The 21,214-nt window shown below is 35.8% G+C and overlaps 1 protein-coding gene across 8 annotated transcripts in view; it reads left to right on the top strand.

The window, feature by feature from the left end:
* STXBP5 (syntaxin binding protein 5) overlaps positions 1–21,214 on the top strand; it is a 160,721-nt gene that overhangs the window by 83,046 nt on the left and 56,461 nt on the right. For all 8 annotated transcript variants that reach the window (XM_025294425.3, XM_025294423.3, XM_044924124.2 and 5 more), the window contains exons 10-16: positions 9,698–9,852; positions 11,041–11,113; positions 12,782–12,929; positions 13,133–13,200; positions 13,476–13,516; positions 14,364–14,584; positions 15,074–15,252. In XM_025294425.3, coding sequence (XP_025150210.1) covers positions 9,698–9,852; positions 11,041–11,113; positions 12,782–12,929; positions 13,133–13,200; positions 13,476–13,516; positions 14,364–14,584; positions 15,074–15,252 — 885 coding nt within the window. The remainder of the gene's footprint in view (positions 1–9,697; positions 9,853–11,040; positions 11,114–12,781; positions 12,930–13,132; positions 13,201–13,475; positions 13,517–14,363; positions 14,585–15,073; positions 15,253–21,214) is intronic.

Raw genomic sequence — 21,214 nt, 5'->3', positions numbered from 1 at the left:
ATATGACTAATGGCAGAAAAGTAAGAGCCTTTGGAATAGGAGACACTGAAGATGAAATATGTTTAGAAGAAGGTTCTAGAGTGGATTTCTCATAATGATTCCAAAGTACAGATGGAGAAGATAACCTTCTTTCTTAAATTTTGAAAGCATTTTTATATGATTATGTGATCTGCTGCTGCTGCTAAGTCGCTTCAGTTGTGTCCAACTCTGCGTAACCCCATAGACGGCAGCCTACCAGGCTCCTCTGTCCATGGGATTCTCCAGGCAAGAATACTGGAGTGGGGTGCCATTTCCTTCTCCAGTGCATGAAAGTGAAAAGTGAAAGTGAAGTCGCTCAGTCGTGCCCGACTCTTAGCGACCCCATGGACTGCAGCCTACCAGGCTCCTCCATCCATGGGATTTTCCAGGCAAGAGTACTGGAGTGGGGTGCCATTGCCTTCTCCAGATTATGTGATCTATTCTTTTAGAAAACGTTTTTGGCATCGGACATGACTTAGCAACTAAATGACAAACAAAACCAAAAATCTTAGAATTATATAGATTTTAGATCCTGAAATGTAACACTGAAGTAGGTGAAGTAGATGATAAGAATAAACAGTGTGGCAGAGGGGCGTGCACAAGTTGAAGAATAGAATGAAACTAGGGAAATTAAAGGATGGAAAAGAAGAATTCTTAGCCCCTGCTACAGTGACTTCCACACATAAAGCACTTAGTAAAATGATAGTTGAATGAATGAAACATAATAATATCATGACTTAATTTGCTTTTTCTTGAGTGATCTAGAAAGCAGAAAAATTTTCAGCATAAGGTACATTTTAGCAGGACTTCAATACAAAGTATAATAACAGATATAGAAATGACATTAAAAATTGGCAAGCTCTTCAGATATTTCACAGGAAAAATGCACTTTTAAAAAGTTTAATTAGTCACTAAAACTTAATTTCATTTAAACCACTGTTATTATCTTACTCTCTGAACTGTTTTTGGAAGTATCTAGATTTTTTTTTTTTAATTTGTGACATTAAATAAAATCCTAACAAGAGAAACATAGGACCTGTAATTCCACTATTCTAAAACAATTTTTTTCATGTGTTCATTTTCCCTAAGTCTTTTTTCAAATGCATATCCATTTTCACTTAACTTTATTCTTTGAGGGTATTAAGTTTGGTATATTTTTGTCCTCTTACTCAATCTAAAGTATCCTAGTTTTACCAATTTTTAAAATTAGTTTCAAAGGCTGTATAGTTTACTCAGACATGCCTCCCTTTTTTCAAACATTTAGTTTTTCACATTATAGATAATCAAGTTATGATATTACTAATATAGTAGTGAACATATTCTCTCATGATACTATAGAGAATTCACCAGATTTTTGCTATTATACTGTTTCTTTACAGTAAATTTCCAGTGATAAAATTTTGAAGATAAAATATTTTTAGGAGCCTTGACAAATAGACACATTTCTTTTTGAAATTATACTTTAAAGAAGTATAACATATAATAATTTCATAGTCTTATCAATGCAGTATGACTTTGTTTTTTAATTTACTGCCTTAAAATCAGCATTTATGCCTTAGAATTATCTTTAATTCTCTAGCCATAATGTGAACTCCTAAACTAATGATGTTAATGGAAAGGCAGCATGCTGTCATAATTGGGGGTTGAAGTTAAATTTATTTCTATCTGCAGGCAAAGCAGCAATGATTCATAGAAACTTTCCAATTTAATTTTTTGTAAGCATTTGTCCAGCTAAGCTTTTATGTTTTGACAGGGACCAGAAGTTATTCATAAACTTATCTATAGTTTTGTATATGCATTATTTATTAAAATACAAAGTTTTATTTCAAACCTAATCATTTTCAAAATTGTTGCTTATTTGTTATGGCTATTAAGACATTCCCTTCTTATACTGCCTCTAGTTGATTTTTTTCTACTTTGCCTACTACTGAAATTCATTCTGAGCTTTCCTACAGTTTCTATTAGAGCCATGCTTACTTTTCATGTAAGTTGGTTCTCTGGGTAGTCGCTCAGTCATGTCCAACTCTTTGCAGTCCCATGGACTGTAGCCTGCCAGGCTCCTATGTCCATGGGGATTCTCCAGACAAGAATTCTGGAGTGAGTTGCCATTTCCTTCTTTAGGGGATCTTCCCAACCCAGATCGAACCCAGATCCCCCACATTGCAGATGGATTCTTTACCTTCTTGAGCCACCAGGAAAGCCAAAAAAAAAAATTGGTTCTCTAGTGCATTCTTAAAGCCTTATGTATTATTCAAGCTAATCTAAGAGTATATTTCCCATCTTTATTCATCATCCTAATCTACAGTTTTTCCTGTACCCAAAATGACTTCACTGTGATCTGTACATAGATGCAATGTCTTAGTGGTAGTTCACTGGTTGTTGTTTTTGTTCAATTGCTAAGTCGTGTCCAACTGTGACCCCATGGCCTGCAGCAGCATGCCAAGCTTCCCCATCCTTCACTCTCTCCCTGAGTTAGCTCAGATTCATGTCCATTGAGTCGGTAATGCTGTCTAATCATCTCATCCTCTGCTGTCCTCTTTTCCTTTGGCCTTCAATCTTTCCCAGCATGAGGGTCTTTTTGAATGAGTTGACTCTATGCATAAGGTGGCCAAAATATTCGAGTTTCAGATTCAGTGTGACTTCCAGTCCTTCCAGTGAATATTCAGGACTGATTTCCTTTAGGATGGACTGGTTTGATCTCCTTGCAGTCTAAGGGACTCTCAAGTCTTCTCTAGCACCACAATTCAGAAGCATCAATTATTCAACACTCAGCTTTCTTCATGGTCCAACTCTCACGTCCATACGTGACTACTGGACCTTTGACTATATGGACCTCTGTCAGCAAAGTCATGTCTCTGCTTTTTAATACTCTGTCTAGGTTTGTCATAGCTTTCCTTCCAAGGAGCAAGTGTCTTTTAATTTCATGGCTGCAGTCACCTTTCACAATGATTTTGAAGCCCACTACTTGGATGTTTATAATATATATTGATACTAGCTTACATAGTTTAGGTTATATTTTCCTAGACGACAACAATAAAATCCATGTAAGACTGTTTGCAGTAAATGACTTTTAAATGTTTTTTTATAAATAAGCTTTGAAATTATACTTGTGACACTGTGAACCACATATGTGATTCATTTCATCGTAATTTAATTCCATATGGCAAAGACTACATTAAAAAGTTTAGATTTCTTTTTGGGAAAAAAAGAAAGTCTAATTGTTACATAGTTAAATTTTTCTATGTATACTGATATAAGAAAAAACCAGAGTATTACACTGATAAGAATTACTGTTATGTCCTTATAAATCTTATGTATCCTAACGAATCTATATGTAAAAACTGTAAAATCCACAGCATAAGTTTTGTGGAATTTGTATGGTTAGGATAGGTCTACTAAACTCTATATCTTTATCTCATTGATTTACCATATGATGCTTACTGTTTTGCTTTCTCTTTAACTTCACACTACAACTGATGCTCTGTCCTAAAAAGCACAGGTGGAGAAATGTTATGTTGCCATTGCATGGCAACTTCATCATACTAGCTTTTATTATCATTATCAGCCTTTATGGGCTACTAGGGAGTTATTGTAATTCTTCTGAAGTTTTTATGGTTCATGAAATTTTCAGTTCATAGTAGCACTTAAGGAAGTTTTTGCCTCCAATGTGGGAATGGTGTTCTGAGATCCTATTTCCCTTTCATAATTAAGCAACGACTTTAGAATTCATGGATTTTTCTGCCTTTATCTTTAAATTTGTGATTTGTGGGCAGTTATTTAAATGAGATTTTCAAATATTAGAGGACCAATGCTAAATAACTCTTAAAAATTCTTAAATGATTAAGGAAGACTTTAAAATTTGACTAGTATAAAGAGAAGTCATTTTCCTCGGTTGCATTAGATCCCCTGGAGGAGGGCATGGCAAACCACTCCAGTATTCTTGCCAGGAAAATCCCCATGGACAGAGGGGCCTGGCATTCTATAGTCTGTGAACTATAGAAGATTGAACATCATCTTCATCATACTAGCAAATTATCTCATTATCATAATGATTTATTCTTATGGTACCCAGGTATTTCTCTGTTCAGTCAAATGATACCCTGATGAAAACTTCTTGTGACTAATCAGTAGTTCTCTTTTTATCAAAGAGTTGTTTTTGTGATCAGCCTCTCTATCCATCCAGGCCCAGCTAAAGAGTTCTGTGGTTTCTGATTGAAGTCTGCAGAGTGTAAGGGGTATACACTTACACTCTGCAGACTCTTATTAAGAATCTCTCTTATAGTGAGATCCTTAATGACACTAAGTCAAGTAGTGCCAGTCATTAGGAGGCTCAACTTTCCGTGCTCCACTACTCAAAGTGTGATGTATGAATGAGTCCACTCTGCTAACTGATCTGAGACAAAATAAGTATAGAAATCAAGATTGTAGAAACTTTCATCTCATTTGACATTGCCACATCTACACACACTTTAGTAGTAGTTTTTTTTTTACAAAAAGTATAGATTTCCAGTGAATTTTAAAATTTTTAAATAGTTCTTGACCACAGATAGTTTGAGCAGCATTGTTTGAGACTGTAACATTATATGATTAGAAATTCATCTCCCAATGTTTTCTTCTTTTATTTTTATTTTGTATTATTTTTTGCCCATGCCAACCACATGCCAGAATCTTAGTTCCCCCACCAGGAATCAAACCCACATCTTCATTGGAAGCCCCTGGACTGCCAAGGAAGTCCCATTTCCCTGTATTTTCAATTTTATTTTCTTTTTTGCTTCCTGGCCCTTACATTGAAACATTCACATTTTTGAAACCTTTGTTTTTGCTTATTCCATTTTGATTTCTTGGCTCAAAAACTTTATAGAAGGAATTCAATATTACTTATTGCATGTGCTTCACAATTTATTTTCTACTCTAACCATGTGTGCTCTGAGATTAGAGTGGTAAGGATAAGGTATTTGTTACCTGGTAGCTTTCAAGAGCTAAGGTACAGTTCTCCTCACCAAATGTAAAGTGTTAAACCACTCCAGTATTCTTGCCTGGAAAATCCCATGGACTGAGGATCCTGGCAGGCCCATAGGGTCACAAAGATCAGACACAACTGAGCGACTAAGCACAACACAGCACACGCCTCTGAAATAGAATGGCGTATCTTCATTCAGAAAAACTTGGGGAATTTGATAAGATTAGTAGTATAAATCAATGGCATATGAGATTACATATTTAGAACTTAAATTCCAATCTTAAAAATATATAGGAGTAGTGAATAATAGAGGTAAGAGTGCTGATTATGCAGGAGTATCCGAATAGCACAGCAGTTGTATTTCAAGCTTCTTTAGACAGTGTTTCTCAATGTTGTTCTTGTTGTTTAGTTGTTGTTTAGTTGCTAAGTTGTGTCTGACTCTTTAAGACCTCATGGACTATAACCCACCAGGCTCCTCTGTCCATGGAATTTCCCAGGCAAGATTACTGGAGTAGGTTGCCATTTCCTTCTCCAATCTGACTGAGATGTGGGGCTTCTCCTACAGGAGTCAGTCAGTCAGTAGGTCTAGCACCACTGAGAAGTAGGTTTAGTGATGTTTACAATGTACGTAACAAAAACATTTGGGGATACCTTGCCTAAGGCCTATGAGTACAGGGATTAAATACCATTCTGTGTCCTGAAGGAGCTCACAATACAAATGGAAAGTAGATAATGAAAATTCAGTGTGGAAATGCTGAAAAGAGGTATGGAGGGTGCTTAGGAACACAGGAAGGGCATCCAACTCAGGAAGGATGGGTCAGGAAAAATATGAAATAGACTGAGTTTTAAAGGAGAAATAGATATTAGCCCAATACAAAATGAGGGACAAGCATATCTCAGGCAATGAACAACCAAACACTTACAAGTTGGAGGTTATTACGGCCAGAACTCATGTTGATTAAGAAGTTGAAATAGAGAATGGTCAGGTTCTTGAGATCATTATGGTGTAAACAGGATGTGTTTGCAAGATTTGGGGTCATGTCATCTACCACGTATTGCTTTACTCAATGTGTTGCAACCATGGTGGCCTTTTAGTTCCTCAGGTAGCCCAAGCTCATTCTAGACTTGAGGTCTTTGCGGCGGCTATTCCTGCAGTCTAAACTGTATATCCTTCTCTTCCAACCCCGAGATCTTTGATTGGCTGGCTCCTCTTCATTCTGATTCCAGTTCACCTGTCATTACTTTATGGGCCTTTCCTGACTGCTCTGTTCAACAGTAGCCCCTCTAGTCCCTCCCTCACATTCAGCACTCTACCTGGTTCTGTTGTCTTCATACTTGTCACAGTGTGTTAACTGTCTGTCTAGAACAAGCGTGAAAGCACCATTTTAATCTCAGGAGTACAGGTGTTCAAATGAATGGGTAGTATTATGGGACTGAGTTGAGCAAATTGGTTATACAAATGACTTCTTGAGTAGAAAAAATGAAGAATGCTTAACCTGGAAACACAACTTCAGCCAAATCTATTGTCAAGGCCAGCCTCGGGAGCTTAATCAGAGTCAGGAAGCATGTATACTTTCCTAAAGTGTCTAGCCTCTTTAAAATAACAATCAAAAGTGTAAAAAGTTCCAACTAATACCTTCCTAACCTAGATGCCTTCAAAAGGCAGACTCTTGGATAAAACTTATATTACTTCTAGACCTTATTATGATATCAAAAAAGATAATCTATTTTAAAAAAGATTATCCATATCCACAATTCACATGTTATCTAGAAATAATCTAGATTGCTAGAACTTTGAATGTAATTCCAAGTGTCAACGAAACTTTTGAATTTGTATAGTTTTACATGCCAAATGTTAAAATATTTAACTCGATTTTATCATTGTATTTAAGACTGGTTTCTTCTGGTAAAATATTTATTTCCTTAATGTTTATGTCTCAAGATTTGGGACATTAAGTTTGTAAGTCAGGTGATTCCTGCCTGGCAAACTGAGGTGATTTTTTTAAAAATATCCCATAAGATAAGAAAAAATATGCATGCACATGTATTTATTGCTGAATTATGGAAACTTTTATTATTATGAAAAAGAATATTACCTTGATACTCCTTTCAAACTATTTCTTATTCATGTACTTTTACCCATAATTTGTTGTTGTTGTTGTTGTTGTTGTTTCTCCTAAATTTACAAAAGAAGTATAGGCATTTACAAGGCAAACATATAGTTGCGTTTTGAGGGCAAACTTAACATGGTTTAAATAACATGACATTTTGTTAAGAGTTTGTCTAATAAACTGATTACCTACCTGTCAATACCTACTCGGTATCTCCATAGGAATTTTATTCTGTAATGTACCTTAGCATCTTCCTGTTCATAGTTCTTGTATTAATAATGCAAGTTTTATATATATAAAAACAAACTTGTCAGACTTTTTTTGAAATATTACATATTAAATACGTGGCCCATGCCTCTCATTCTATAAAAGTGTAAGTTGTTAGACTCTCCACCCTTTTTAGTATTTTATATTCAGTTGTATGTTGTATTTCAGAATACAAGAGTTAGTTATATTGTTTATTCACTGTATGTAATGAAAAGTAGAAGAAAATTAAATATACTTTCCTGACTACAGTCAATAATCACAGTAAGTCAAGAATTGAGAACAGTGAAAGTATGGGTATAGGTCTGTTACCCGAAATAGTTGAGTGCTGAAAAATCTAAATGTTAGTAAGCTAGACAATAGTTAACATAACATACATTTTTGTTAATGTACTTATTTACCAACAACACACTGTTTTGCATATCAGATCAGATCAGATCCACAGTGAACAAAACAGATAAATACCCTTGCCCTCATGGAGGTCATGTTTTCATGAGGAAAACAAGAAGCAAAATAATTAGTTCCATGAATGATGATTTGAAGATAATGATGATAATAATAATAGGTAATTCTTTACACCAGGCACTGAACCCAGTGCTTTGCATATATTAATTAATTCAGTAATTGAGAATAAATACGCTTGCTCCTTTGAAGAAAAGCTATGACCAACATAGACAGCATATTAAAAAGCAGAGACATTACGTTGCCAACAAAGGTCCATCTCGTCAATGCTATGGTTTTTCCAGTAGTCATACATGGATGTGAGAATTGGACCTAAAGAAAGCTGAGCACCGAAGAATTGATGCTTTTGAACTGTGGTGCTGGAGATGACTTTTGAGAGTCCTTGGACTGCAAGGAGGTCCAACCAGTCAATCCTAAAGGAAATCAGTCCTGAATATTCATTGGAAGGACTGATGCTGAAGCTCCAATACTTTGGCCACCTGATGCGAAGAACTGACTCATTGGAAAAGACCCTGATGCTGGGAAAGAATAAAGGCAGTAGGAGAAGGGGATGACAGAGGATGAGATGGTTGGATGGCATCACCAACTCGATGTATATGAGTGTGAGCAAGCTTTGGGAGTTGGTGATGGACAAGGTGGCCTGGCGTGCTGCAGTCCATGGGATCACAAAGAGTCGGACACAACTGAGTGACTGAACTGAAATACTTACCACTCTAGCTCCCTGTTATATAGACGCAGAATCTTGGCAAGGAGAGATTAAGCACCTTATGCAAGGTCATGGGGAAAGTAGAGCCAGAGCTGAGATTTAAACAGAGGCAGTGTTGTTCCAGAACTAGCTATGTTTAACATTATATATTATCACATACTACTTGTACTAGGTGTGAGAGGAGGGGGATAGATACACTGGACCTAGAGGAAGCACTATGAAACTACCTCAAAAATTATAAATGAGGACATTTAAGAAGATCATATAGGAACATTTTAAGTCATCTGTGTGATTCACCATAAACAACTCCCCACCAACAAATTGGACGATACATGTGGCAGATCAAGAGCTGATTTCCTTAGAATGCAAAGAACTCTTAGAAAACAGTTAGAAAAGATACTAATCCAATAAAACATGAATGAAAAACATGTGCAGGGAAGTCAAGAAATACACATAGATCAAAGCATATGAAAGGATATTTAGGTATTTTTCTTTTGTCATATTTAAATATGTAGCTTTTAAAAGTAAATCATTACATTTACTAATGATGAATAAGGAGACAAAGTTATAGGGCTTATTAGAAGTGTCAAAATGGCAGTTGATAGATGTGCATGGGAGTTATATTTCTGAGGATACCAGCCAAGCTTCCAGAAGAGAATTAACCACTACAGAAAATGATTTGAGTGACCAGTTTTTCAGTTTTCTCAGGGGGATTTATGGCTAGTACATTCTTGATGCATCTTTGAGAAGTTAATTCATTGCATACAATGGGTGCCTTAGGGTATTCACATTCTGTCTTAGAATGTCTGTTGAGAAGGTCTGGTTATTAGGATTGAAAATAATGACAGTACATTTAAGAGACTTAACAGGAGAAACCCAGAGAGAATTTTTTGAAAATTGTATAAAGAAGATAAAGGGAAAAAATATAGGGACCAAAAGGAGATATGAGAGTAGAATGTGGTCAGTGTTCATAGGCACCGTAGATTAATTTTTAAGAATTCACCTGGTTTTTACCTATTGCATTTTAAAAATCTACATGTGAGTAATCAATTAGATGGTTCCTAAAAATGTTAAAATTTAAGATTTTATTATTTCTCTAAAAAAGAATTTATGATACAGCAAGAAGATAGACTCCACTATGCTGTTTATAATCCTAACTGTGTATTTTATTTCCAGGGAACCTTTTATTATTTTATCAGGAGGTTTGTCGTATGATACTGTAGGAAGAAGACCTTGCTTAACAGTAATGCACGGGAAAAGTACCGCAGTGCTAGAAATGGACTACTCAATTGTTGACTTTCTGACGCTGTGTGAAACACCATACCCAAATGGCAAGTGTTGTATCTTTAAAATTCAGTCTCTAGATATGTCTGTTACTCAGAGCAAGACCTCCTTGTTTTCCAAGTAGTTAACTTATCCTGTTGTGCTGATTCTTCTGGGGAAGGAATGCTGCCTTCATAACTTTATACATTTAATTTGAGAAATTTTGTTTGATAAACTGTGTCTGTTTCATTCTAAATTTTGATAGTTAGTACCTCTGAAGGATAGACAAAACTGTCCACATTAAGAGCAACTTAAAAATCCTCTAAAAATCTAGTGTGTCAGTTACAGTTTTCCAGAATAACAGAACCAATAGGAGATTTTAAAAGGTGAACGAGAGCATAAATATGAATTTATTTTAAAGAAATCGTGAAAATGTACTACCAATTTGAAAATTCAGGAAAGAGTTTGATTTGCAGTCTTGAATCTGAATTTTTAAGGCAGGAAATTCAGGCAGATTTCCAAGTTGCCATCTTGAGGCAAATTGCTTTTTTCAGAACACCTCCTGTCTTTGTTCTTCAGGCCTTCAGCTGATTGAATGAGACCCACCCAAATTATCTACAATTTTCTACTTTACTCAGAGTCTACTAACTTAAATGTTAATCACATCTAAAAAATGCCTTCATAGCAACATCTGCACTGGTGTTTGACCAAACAAATGGGCACCATAGCAGAGACAAGCTAACATGTGAAATTAATCACTATCATTGACATGTTATTATTTCAGGGGAAATTTAGCTGGATCTTTTTTACTTTTATTTAAAGCTAATTGAGATATAAATATGTAATGCATTTTATAGTTGATATGCACATAGAAAATACCTAAGAAAGAGTTATAATATTATAATGATAATCTAGTGGATTTCTAAGAGATCCAGTAATGAGAGTTGTTCTTAAGGGTATTCAGGTTTAAATTTGAGATATATTATTCATGTACTGTCTTGGACTTTGCAATACCATGGAAGGTACTGAACTTGTCTAACTCATATTTACAAAACAAATAATTATTTATGGGGTATTATATAGATTTATCTCATCTAAAACATACTGCCCTTACAGTATATGAAGTACAATATCAGAATGTTAAATACTTGAGTGAATGGAACAAAATAAAAACTACACCAACATGTTTTGTTATCTAATTTGCATCCCTCTTGCATATTTGTAACTATTGTTCATGCCTTGTTTTCCTGTTCCAGATTTTCAGGAACCATATGCTGTGGTTGTTCTACTAGAAAAGGATTTAGTACTAATAGACCTTGCACAAAATGGGTAAGCAATAAAATTTGGTGAACAGTTACTTTAGTATGTGGTGAAGAAAGGGTCTCTTTAGGATAGACTATTTCATTTCTTTGAAAATGCTACATTTATATTCATAACCTGGACCCCCTTTTAGAACCACAGATATACATTTCTCATTACCTGCCAAATTTCTCCATTATGGTACTCATATAGAAATCCAAGTTTAAATCAAAATTTGTTGAATTTCTGAAATTTTTTATGATTCAACCTAATACCTGAATACCCTGAAAGTGAAAATGAAAGTCACTCAGTCGTGTCCAACTCTTTGTGACCCAGTGGACTTGGACTGTATGGTCCGTGGAATTCTCCAGGCCAGAATACTGGGATCTTCTCAACCCAAGGGTTGAACCCAGGGTGGATTCTTTACCAGCTGAACCACAAGGGGAAGCCCAAGAATACTGGAATGGGTAGCTTATCCCTGTTCCCCAGTTCAATTCCTGGGTTTGGAAGATCCACTGGAGAAAGGAGTAGGCTACCCACTCCAGTATTCTTGGGCTTCACCTGTGGCTTAGCTAGTAAAGAATCTGCCCTAGGTTCGGTCCCTGGGTTGGGATTATCTCCTGGAGAAGGGAAAGTCTACCCACTCCAGTATTCTGATCTGGAGAATTCCATGGACTGTAAAGTCCATGGGGTCGCAAAGAGTCAGACATACATGACTGAACAACTTTCACTTCACTTCACTTCACCAATCTTGTTACTCTTTTCTTTAAATCCCTTTGGATCTCGGTTTTTTATGTAAAAACAGCTTCTCAGCCTGCTACTCTACATAGAAGGGATTCAGCGTACATTTCCAACCTGGCACCTGTTCTCTAGGAAAACTGAATAGTGTGTTAAACAAGCATCACACTCTCATGTCTTTTCTTATGTAGCTCCCAGCAGCTGAAACGTTCCACTTGCATCACTGACATCAAAAATCCACATAACTTTCAAAGCGGCCTTCTTTTCCTCTTCAAGCTTTTCCTATTCTCTCTTAACCAGATATATCATAACTGGCCTGTAAATTCTCACCATAGATCCTGTGCAACTTTTTGTGGTATTTCCAATATTCTGCTTGTTCTAGATTAGATGATAGCATGTTTACTTATAAATTTTTTGAATGGAAGAACATTGTATTATATTAGTTGTATTTCCTGAGAGATAATCGTTAAATATGGTTTTAAATGAGTTTACCCATTCAGTGTTTCTGGATTGGGGGCAATTTTGCCCCTCAAGAGACAATGTCTGTGTAGACATCTATGGTTTAGGGGAGGGGTGCTGCTGGCATCTAGTGGTAGAGGACAGGGGTGCTGCTAAACATCCACAGTGCACAGGACAGCCCCCATAATAAGCTGTCTCATTCAAAATGGAAATGGTACTGAGATAGGAAAACCCTAAAGTGTAAGTGAATGATATTATTTACCTTACTTTAAGGCATTCCAAAATTCACATCAACTTAGTGTGTGCTAACTGCAATAATGATTTTTTTTTCTTCTTGAAAATAACAAGACCATGTCAAACAAAGGAATTTAAAAACATTATCTCTAAATGATAGCCCTAGAATAACCTATTATTAAATAAGTTTAAATATGTTTTTCATTGTTTCATTAATCATAGGTAATGATTCATTAACAAATATTTTTTCTTTTCCTCTTCTTAAAGATATCCTATATTTGAAAATCCCTACCCTTTGAGTATCCATGAATCCCCTGTTACATGTTGTGAATATTTTGCTGATTGTCCTGTGGACCTTATTCCTGCACTTTATTCTGTTGGAGCTAGACAGAAACGTCAAGGCTACAGCAAAAAGGTATTGAACATTAATTTTACTCATTACTTTACATTTCAGTATTTTATACTTCTCACCTTGACGTGGTTGATAATGATACCTTTTCTAGAGAAATTAAAAATCCTTTTTGGAAATGAAATGTGTTGTTTACTATTGTCATAAATATATTATGAAAATACATGCTATGCTTGGAAATTGCTTTATACAATAATCTTTTCTTATAGGAATGGCCCATTAATGGAGGTAATTGGGGCTTGGGTGCTCAAAGCTACTCAGAAATCATTATTACAGGGTAAGTAAAAGTCTGTTTTCTCCTTAAAAAAAATCATTAATAACTAAATATGATTAGGACTACATGAATATTAATTAGTTGGGCAGGTAGTGCTTTTCTTTATATAGTAACATCATAAGTAATAAGTTATTATATAGAACCTATGAATTTATCCTAAATTTTACCTTTTTCCTCATTTTGGTAACTGTGTTTAAGTAACAATATATTTAACTTCAAAGAGAAAAATAGTGTAAATTTTTTCGTCAACACATTCTTAATTCATTTGCTCTTCACAGGCATGCTGATGGGTCGATTAAGTTCTGGGATGCTTCTGCGAGTAAGTATTCTGAATATTATTTGTTACATGCTATGCAATATTGCTTTTATGTAATCTGTTTTATATAATTTCATAGCTAACATTTAATTTGAAATTTAGAGGCTGTAAAGTTAATGCTTGATTTATCAAGTATTTGAGTAGAATTTATAATAGATGAAGATATTTGAAGGATATTAATTAGTAAATCAAGAAAAAGTCTCAGCAGAAATACTCAAATCCTTTCTTCAGTATTTTTTCAAACCTTCTCTTCCTAACTCAGAGATAAGAGAAGTGAGACTATGTTTTAAATCAGCATAAATCTGTTCAATAATTTTAGTGTCTGATTCTAAACTTATATCATGAAAGTTTATGCTGTCTATGTGAATTATATACAGTGGTTACATTAGCAAAAAGGAAAGAATGCTTTGAATGAGTAGTGTACAAACACTATTAATGAAAAAATTAGAATCCAGTTAACTCAGGGTATATTATGTTTGATCATAAAGAAGTGTGTTAGATAATAGTGGTACCTTTCAGAGAGAAAATAATTCTGTAGAGCAAAATGTGTGCTTTATTATTTTTATTTGTGCTTTTCTTTTTTTATAAAATCTTTTCATTACTCATTTTTTCAGGTAATCTAAATTCATCGTGATGGTGTTTTTTTTTTTTTTTTAATGACTACGAGTGTACATTCTTTGGTCAGTGAAGTATAGTGAATACATTATATAAAAGAATGAGAGAAATATAGACATAGGAATAAAAATATGATTCAAAAAACAGGCAGTTTTTCTGATGTGATATGACTGATTAAATATTCCCTTTTATTCTTTTTGTACTAAGATATTTTATCCTTTTTTTTTCTTTTTAGTAACTCTACAAGTATTATATAAACTAAAGACATCTAAAGTATTTGAAAAGTCAAGAAATAAAGATGAGAAGCCAAACACAGACATTGTGGATGAAGATCCATATGCCATTCAGATCATCTCCTGGTGTCCCGAAAGTAGAATGCTGTGCATAGCTGGAGTTTCAGCTCATGTCATTATTTATAGATTCAGCAAACAGGAAGTGATTACAGAAGTCATTCCGGTAGTAGTCTCTTAATTATTTTCAATGTCAAATGTCTGACATTTAAGTTTTCAAATCACTTAGGAGACTATCTGTAGTCATTTTTAAAACACCTCAATATTTACATTGCATTTACCTTTTGTGAAGAAAAGGCATATTTTTATGTATATCGTTTTACTGAACATTTATTTAAATCTTTAAATGCATTCTGTTTCATTTAAGGAAAGCTAATATAAGTATGAGCCTAATCTAATTTAGTACTAACAGGAGTGCCATAAATCCTAAAATCATAATGTGTATGTGTGAATGTACTTGCACACAAACACACAATTATTTTTAAAAAGCTGAGTCAGAAGCATTTTTTTCTTTGTGAAATCTTTACCTTATTAACCTCACCAAATTTTTCCTTTAAAAATATTCTTTCCACTGTAGTGTACATGTGTGTATGTATAAACTAACAAAATGAAGAGGAATTGTTAGGAGAGGGTAACCTATCTTGTTTTACAACAGATGCTTGAAGTTCGATTGTTGTATGAGATAAGTGATGTGGAAACCCCAGAGGGTGAACAGGCACCACCTTTGCCAACACCAGTTGGGAGTGCCAATCCACAGCCCATCCCTCCTCAGTCTCATCCTTCTACCAGTAGCAGTTCATCTGATGGGCTTCGGGACAATGTCCCTTGTTTGAAGTAAGTTAAAGAAAAATACAGATGGTTTGGAACTTACCTTTTAATTTAGATAAATTATAAGCATTAGTAAACTTAAGTAATGTTTTCCCATGACAGAGTAAAATGACATAACCACTTCTCTTTCTGCATTTCACTGTGGTTAATCCAACTCATTTTTTTGTGGCACCAAGAAGAATATGATTGCATTCCATGATTTTATCCCTAAAGTAATACGATTTGATCTCTAAACCCGACTGATAGACCAGCATGGATTTTTCCTCTGTATCTAGCTCATTCTTCTCAGTCCATCATCATTTTTTAGTCTGGGTTTATATGTGGATCAAACGTACACGTTGACTGCTTTCTGGCATTCTGAAAATTCTGTTTTTTCAGCCTTTAGAGATAAAGTTGTTTGGTAATCATTTTCTTTTTCTGAATCTTCTTTAATATCACAGCATTGTTATGTAAATGCATTTATTGTAGAAATCCAAATTTAATGCATTTTGCTTTTCTATAGGAGTAAATTGGACAAAATTTATTTTTACTTTTATATTATTGAATGGTTAAAATTTTTAAAGCATCAGTTCAGTTCAGTCACTCAGTCATGTCCAACTCTTTGCGACCACATGGACTGTAGCACGCCAGGCTTTCCTGTCCATCACCAACTCCTGAAGCTTACTCAAATTCGTGTCCATTGAATTGATGATGCCATCCAACCATCTCATCCTCTGTTGTCCCCTTCTCCCATCTTCAATCTTTCCCAGCATCAGGGTCTTTTCCAATGAGTCAGTTCTTCACATCAGGTGGCAAAGTATTAAAGCTTCAGCCTCTGCATCAGTCCTTCAGTGAATATTCAGGACTGATTTCCTTTAGGATTGACTGGTTGGATCTCCTTGCAGTCCAAGGGACTCTCAAGCTTATTCTCCAACACCACAGTTCAAAAACATCAGTTCTTCGGTGTTCAGCTTTCTTTATAGTCCAACTCTCACATCCATACATGACTACTGGAAAAACCATAGCTTTGACTAGATGGATCTTTGTTGGCAAAGTAATGTCTCTGCTTTTTAATATGCTGTCTAGGTTGGTCACTTTTAAAGCATATGAGCCTTATAAATGGCATAGAAAGAAAACAAAGAGAGAGTTAAAATCACTGAATGATTTCATGAAGACTGAAGTGGGGTGCCATTGCCTTCTCTGATGATTAAAAGTATTATATTTACAGAGAAGTCAAGTAGGGTATAAAGAGAAGTCAATTAGGGTCATGACTGAAAGTGTGTGGAAAATGTCAGAGATTGAATACAAAAGTTGGGGGCAAAAGGCAGACTGTAGTAGGTTCAAGATAGGGAGGGTAGTCAGAAAGACAGTTTCATTTGTTAAAAGAACCAGGCTTTATACTGTTTTGACTTTAGGTCTACTAGAACCATTATTGAATGGTTCAATAGTTGCCGAGGAGAATGTCTGCATAATCAAAAATGCATTCAACCAGAGATAAAGCAGATTTTTTTATATCACGATCACTCATGATATACATCTATAGAAAAGTACAGCTTTTTTAATCTTTATATGCTTACGTAAATTTGAGATTGTGTTCTATGCCAGTGGATCTCAAACAGGGATGATTTTGCTCCTCAGAATGCTTGGCAATGTCTGGAGACAATATTTGTCACAACAGGAAGGAGTGCTACTGGCATCTAGTGTGAAAAGTGAAAGTCACTCAGTTGTGTCCGACTCTTTACAACCCCATGGCCTGTACAGTCCATGGAATTCTCCAGGCCAGAATACTGGAGTGGGTAGCCTTTCCCTTCTCCAGGGGATCTTCCCAACCCAAGAATCAAACCAGGGTCTCCTGCATTGCAGGTGGATTCTTGACCAGCTGAGCTACCAGGGAAGCCCAGACCGGGGTTGATGCAAAACATCCTGCAGGGCACAGGACAGTGCTGCACAACAGATTTAGCCAGCTCAGGATGTCAGTAGTGCGGAGGATGAAACCTGATCTGACCTCAGAATATAAGCATTGAGGTTAAGCAGCTACTTTCTTAGAAAGGTCTTAGGTTTCTACCCTCTTTCTCTCCCCCTTCCCCTCACTCTCTCCCCGCCCTCCCTACCCCACGCCTTTCCTTTCTATCCCATGCGTATACTTCCTTTCTGCTAGTCTGGCATGTTTAGATAGAATGAGACTTGGCAATAAAAGAATTCTACATCTTTCCCTTTTGTTACTTACTCTGTAGTACTTTAAACTTAAATTTGTAAAATTTACATTAATGTCACTTCTTCTGATTTTCATGTATATTTCTGGTTTTTGTTTAATGTTTATAAGCATGTAAAGTAGTTTGTCTTTGAGGTTTGTTTTGGTAACAAGTTTGAGATTTTTGTCTAAAATCCACATATTCACTAGTGACTTTTAAATCACAGGCAATTTGAATTATATATATGTGTGTGTGTGTGTGTGTGTATATATATATATATACTTTTTTTTTTTTACCATTTTAATAGTTTTCAGGTAAATGCAATTCATGTTAACTACACATCGTTTTAGTCCACAATCTCAAAAACCAATTTTAAAAGTCAGAGATATAACTACATTGATGTGAAAATAACTAATACTTAGATTTTGTTTGTTTTTTGTACAAATTATTTTTGTACTTTGTTTTTTTTTTTCCCCCCATTGAAGTATAGTTGATTTACAGTGTTATATTTCTGCTGTACAGCAAAATGATTCAGTTATACTTATATATATATATTCTTTTTTAAATATTCTTTTCCAGTATTCTTTATCATAGGATATTGAACATCGTTCCCTGTGCTATACAGTAGGACCTTGTTGTTTATTCATTCTATATAAACCCAACCTCCCACTCCATCCCTCCCTGTACATAATTGTCTTTTGAAGAAACTTTTTAAAAGTAACTGTTTGATTTTGTTTTTAAGTATTTTAATTGTGCTTTTTTCAGGGTATTAGTCACATCAGACAAATTGTTTTGAAACTGCCAGGCCTCTAAACATTATTTTTAAATTTAAAATACATTTGTACAAATTACGGAGCTTTTCATAAAAATAAGTTCTACCCTTTGTCTTTAAAAAGTAAACAAATGTATACCTGTGGCAGATTCATGTTGATACATGGCAAAACCAATACAATATTGTAAAGTTAAAAAATAAAATAAAAAAGTAAACAAATTAATATATTAAAAACATTAAAATGATAACTTGCATATAACCATTATAAACATTAAACATAAAGCCCACCCAGCCCTCATTTTGTATTTTTAAAATCTAACATATGTCATCATTTCTTGATTTGATTTCTAATTTTTTACCAGTTGAGGCTTTTTCAGCATGTTTCACTGTTTAAAGTTATTTTTGCCTAAGAATGTTTTTGTTTCATACTAAGTAAAATGAGAATTCCATGACTTCTGTGTGTCTTCATCACTTACATCTAAAATGTGCCCATATATGCCTATCTGAAATTATCCCTGAATGCCTGTTCCTGCTCTTGAAAATCTGAGTGTGAGTATATAAGTGTGAAAGTCACTCAGTCCTGTGCAACTCTTTGCGACCCCATGGACTATATATAAGTCCATGGATATCTCCAGGTCAGAACTCGAGTGGGTAGCCGTTCCCTTCTCCAGGGTATCTTCCCAACCCAGGGATTGAACCCAAGTCTCCAGCATTGCAGGCAGACTTTTTACCAACTGAACCATGAGGGCAGCCCTGAGAATCTAAGGTGCACATAAATATGCCAGAGGGAGAGTGGATACTTACTTGAAGCTTATTTAATTCGTACAGGGAGAAAATAGCACCCTCAGTCTCTGCAGGCTATGCTTGTATCAACAGAGGCTGTCTCTCTGTGGAGATGAAATGCTACTCAGTGTTTATTTTTGTCTTTTGAGGTGGATGGCTGTAGCCGATCAGTGGGTGTTTCCCGGAGGAAAATTAGAACTTCTGCTTCAGCCAGTGTGTAGTTCTGAGTATATTAACTTGCAGACTTTGCACAGGCAGTTGTGACTGCAACTCAGTTCATTTTAAGAGTACTCTTGGTGATTCACATTTACTCAGAAACTTGGACAACATCATGACCCTTTTTTCACCTGGACTGAGTCTAGCAAATATGACAGCAAGAGGTCTGGTGTTGTGGTATTCTTCATGGAAATACCAACTAAATGATCCAAAGGCTTCTCTGAGTTCAGTGGCAGGAGGTTAAATATAGAAAAGATTTCCAGCTGTCCTTCTTTATACATTTACTCCAAGGCAGAAGCCTCAAGAATCATTAGAATAACCAGGCTTTGTGTATGTTTTACAAGAACAATTACTGGAGAGTCTGTGCAATCAAAATCAAAAAGTAAAAGTAGATTTTTTTAATAGTAAAAGTAGTCACACAGATAGCTCATATTTTATAAAAATTTTATCTTCCAAATTCACTTGAAGTTTACAAGTAATAAAGGTATTAGCTTAGTAACTTTATTCTTAGAAAGTCTCACATTTATAGACAAACCCCTCCTTCGCTCCCTCTAACATGCTTATAACAAGTTGAACCAACATAAGTTTTGTGGGAACTCACTCAACATAAGTGAGTATAACTGTTTTGCTGAATAGTTCACTTGAAGACCCCATCCCCTCAAAGTTACCACATCTTCTAAGACTGGCTGTTCCTCCTGACCACCTTTTTTCTTTTTCAAAACTTAGAATCACTGTCTTCTTTTTCTCCCCTCCTCCGCCTCTAATTAGCCTGCAGCTCATTTATTCATTCCATAAATACTGAATACCTCATCTGCTGGAGTATTAAAAGTAACTGCAAGGTATATACCTTAATGGAGTTTATGAACCTTTTTGAGACTTAGTTCATGCGTTTCAAATCTGTCTTATTATTTTGCATCACACGAATCACAGGAAGTTCCTCATGAGCCATCTTCTTCTAGTTCATCTTGCGAAGTTCTACAGTTAATCTTCCCAAAATATTTCTCCTAAACCCTTCACTGTCTTTTTAATTCTTTAATAATGAAAATGTATGCCTTTTGCATAATTTGGCCATTGAAAAAATGCTCTCATAGGCACTCACAGTATCCTTATTCTGTGATTAAGTAAAATATTCCCACTTTCAAACAGGAAGACATTAAGTGGCAGAACCAAGACTCACACTCAAGCATTTCAGAGCCCTGAGTTCTTTCTACCAACATCAGACCTTTGCAGCCAGACCTCACAGACCCTCCAAAGTCTGGCCCTGGCCTATCTCGCTATAGTGACTTTTTTTTTTTTTTTTAATTCTTACTACACATACCTTCTACTGTGACCAAACATATACACTTGTTAATCTTTGTCTATGGCTTTCCTACTTCTTTATCGTGTTAGCATACTTTTTTGCAAAAGCAGTTTTTTGACAGTATCCAGCAGTTTTGGCAGAGAAGGCGATGGCGCCCCACTCCGGTACTCTTGCCTGGCCAATCCCATGGATGGAGGAGCCTGGTAGGCTGCAGTCCATGGGGTCGCAAAGAGTCGGACACGACTGAGCAACTTCCCTTTCACTTTTCACTTTCATGCATTGGAGAAGGAAATGGCAACCCACTCCAGTGTTCTTGCCTGGAGAATCCCAGGGACGGGGGAGCCTGGTGGGCTGCCATCTATGGGGTCACACAGAGTCGGACACGACTGAAGTGACTTAGCAGCAGCAGCAGTTTTGAGGGGAAGAGTCTCTGCTATCAAGGGGCTTCCCTGATAGCTCAGTTGATAAAGAATCCTCCTGCAATGCAGGAGACCCCGGTTTGATTACTGGGTCAGGAAGATCTGCTGGAGAAGGGAAAGGCTACCCTCCCCAGTATTCTTGGCCTTCCCTTGTGGCTCAGCTGGTAAAGAATTTGCCTGCAATGCGGGAGACCTGGGTTCAATCCCTGGGTTGGGAGGATCTCCTGGAGATGGGAAAGGCTACCCACTCCAGTATTCTGGCCTGGAGAATTCCATGGACTGTATAGTCCATGGGGTCTCAAAGAGA

The sequence above is a fragment of the Bubalus bubalis genome, chromosome 10 (genome assembly GCF_019923935.1).
Source record: "Bubalus bubalis isolate 160015118507 breed Murrah chromosome 10, NDDB_SH_1, whole genome shotgun sequence".
Taxonomy (NCBI): Eukaryota; Metazoa; Chordata; class Mammalia; order Artiodactyla; family Bovidae; genus Bubalus; species Bubalus bubalis.
This window is presented reverse-complemented; position numbering and strand designations above follow the sequence as displayed.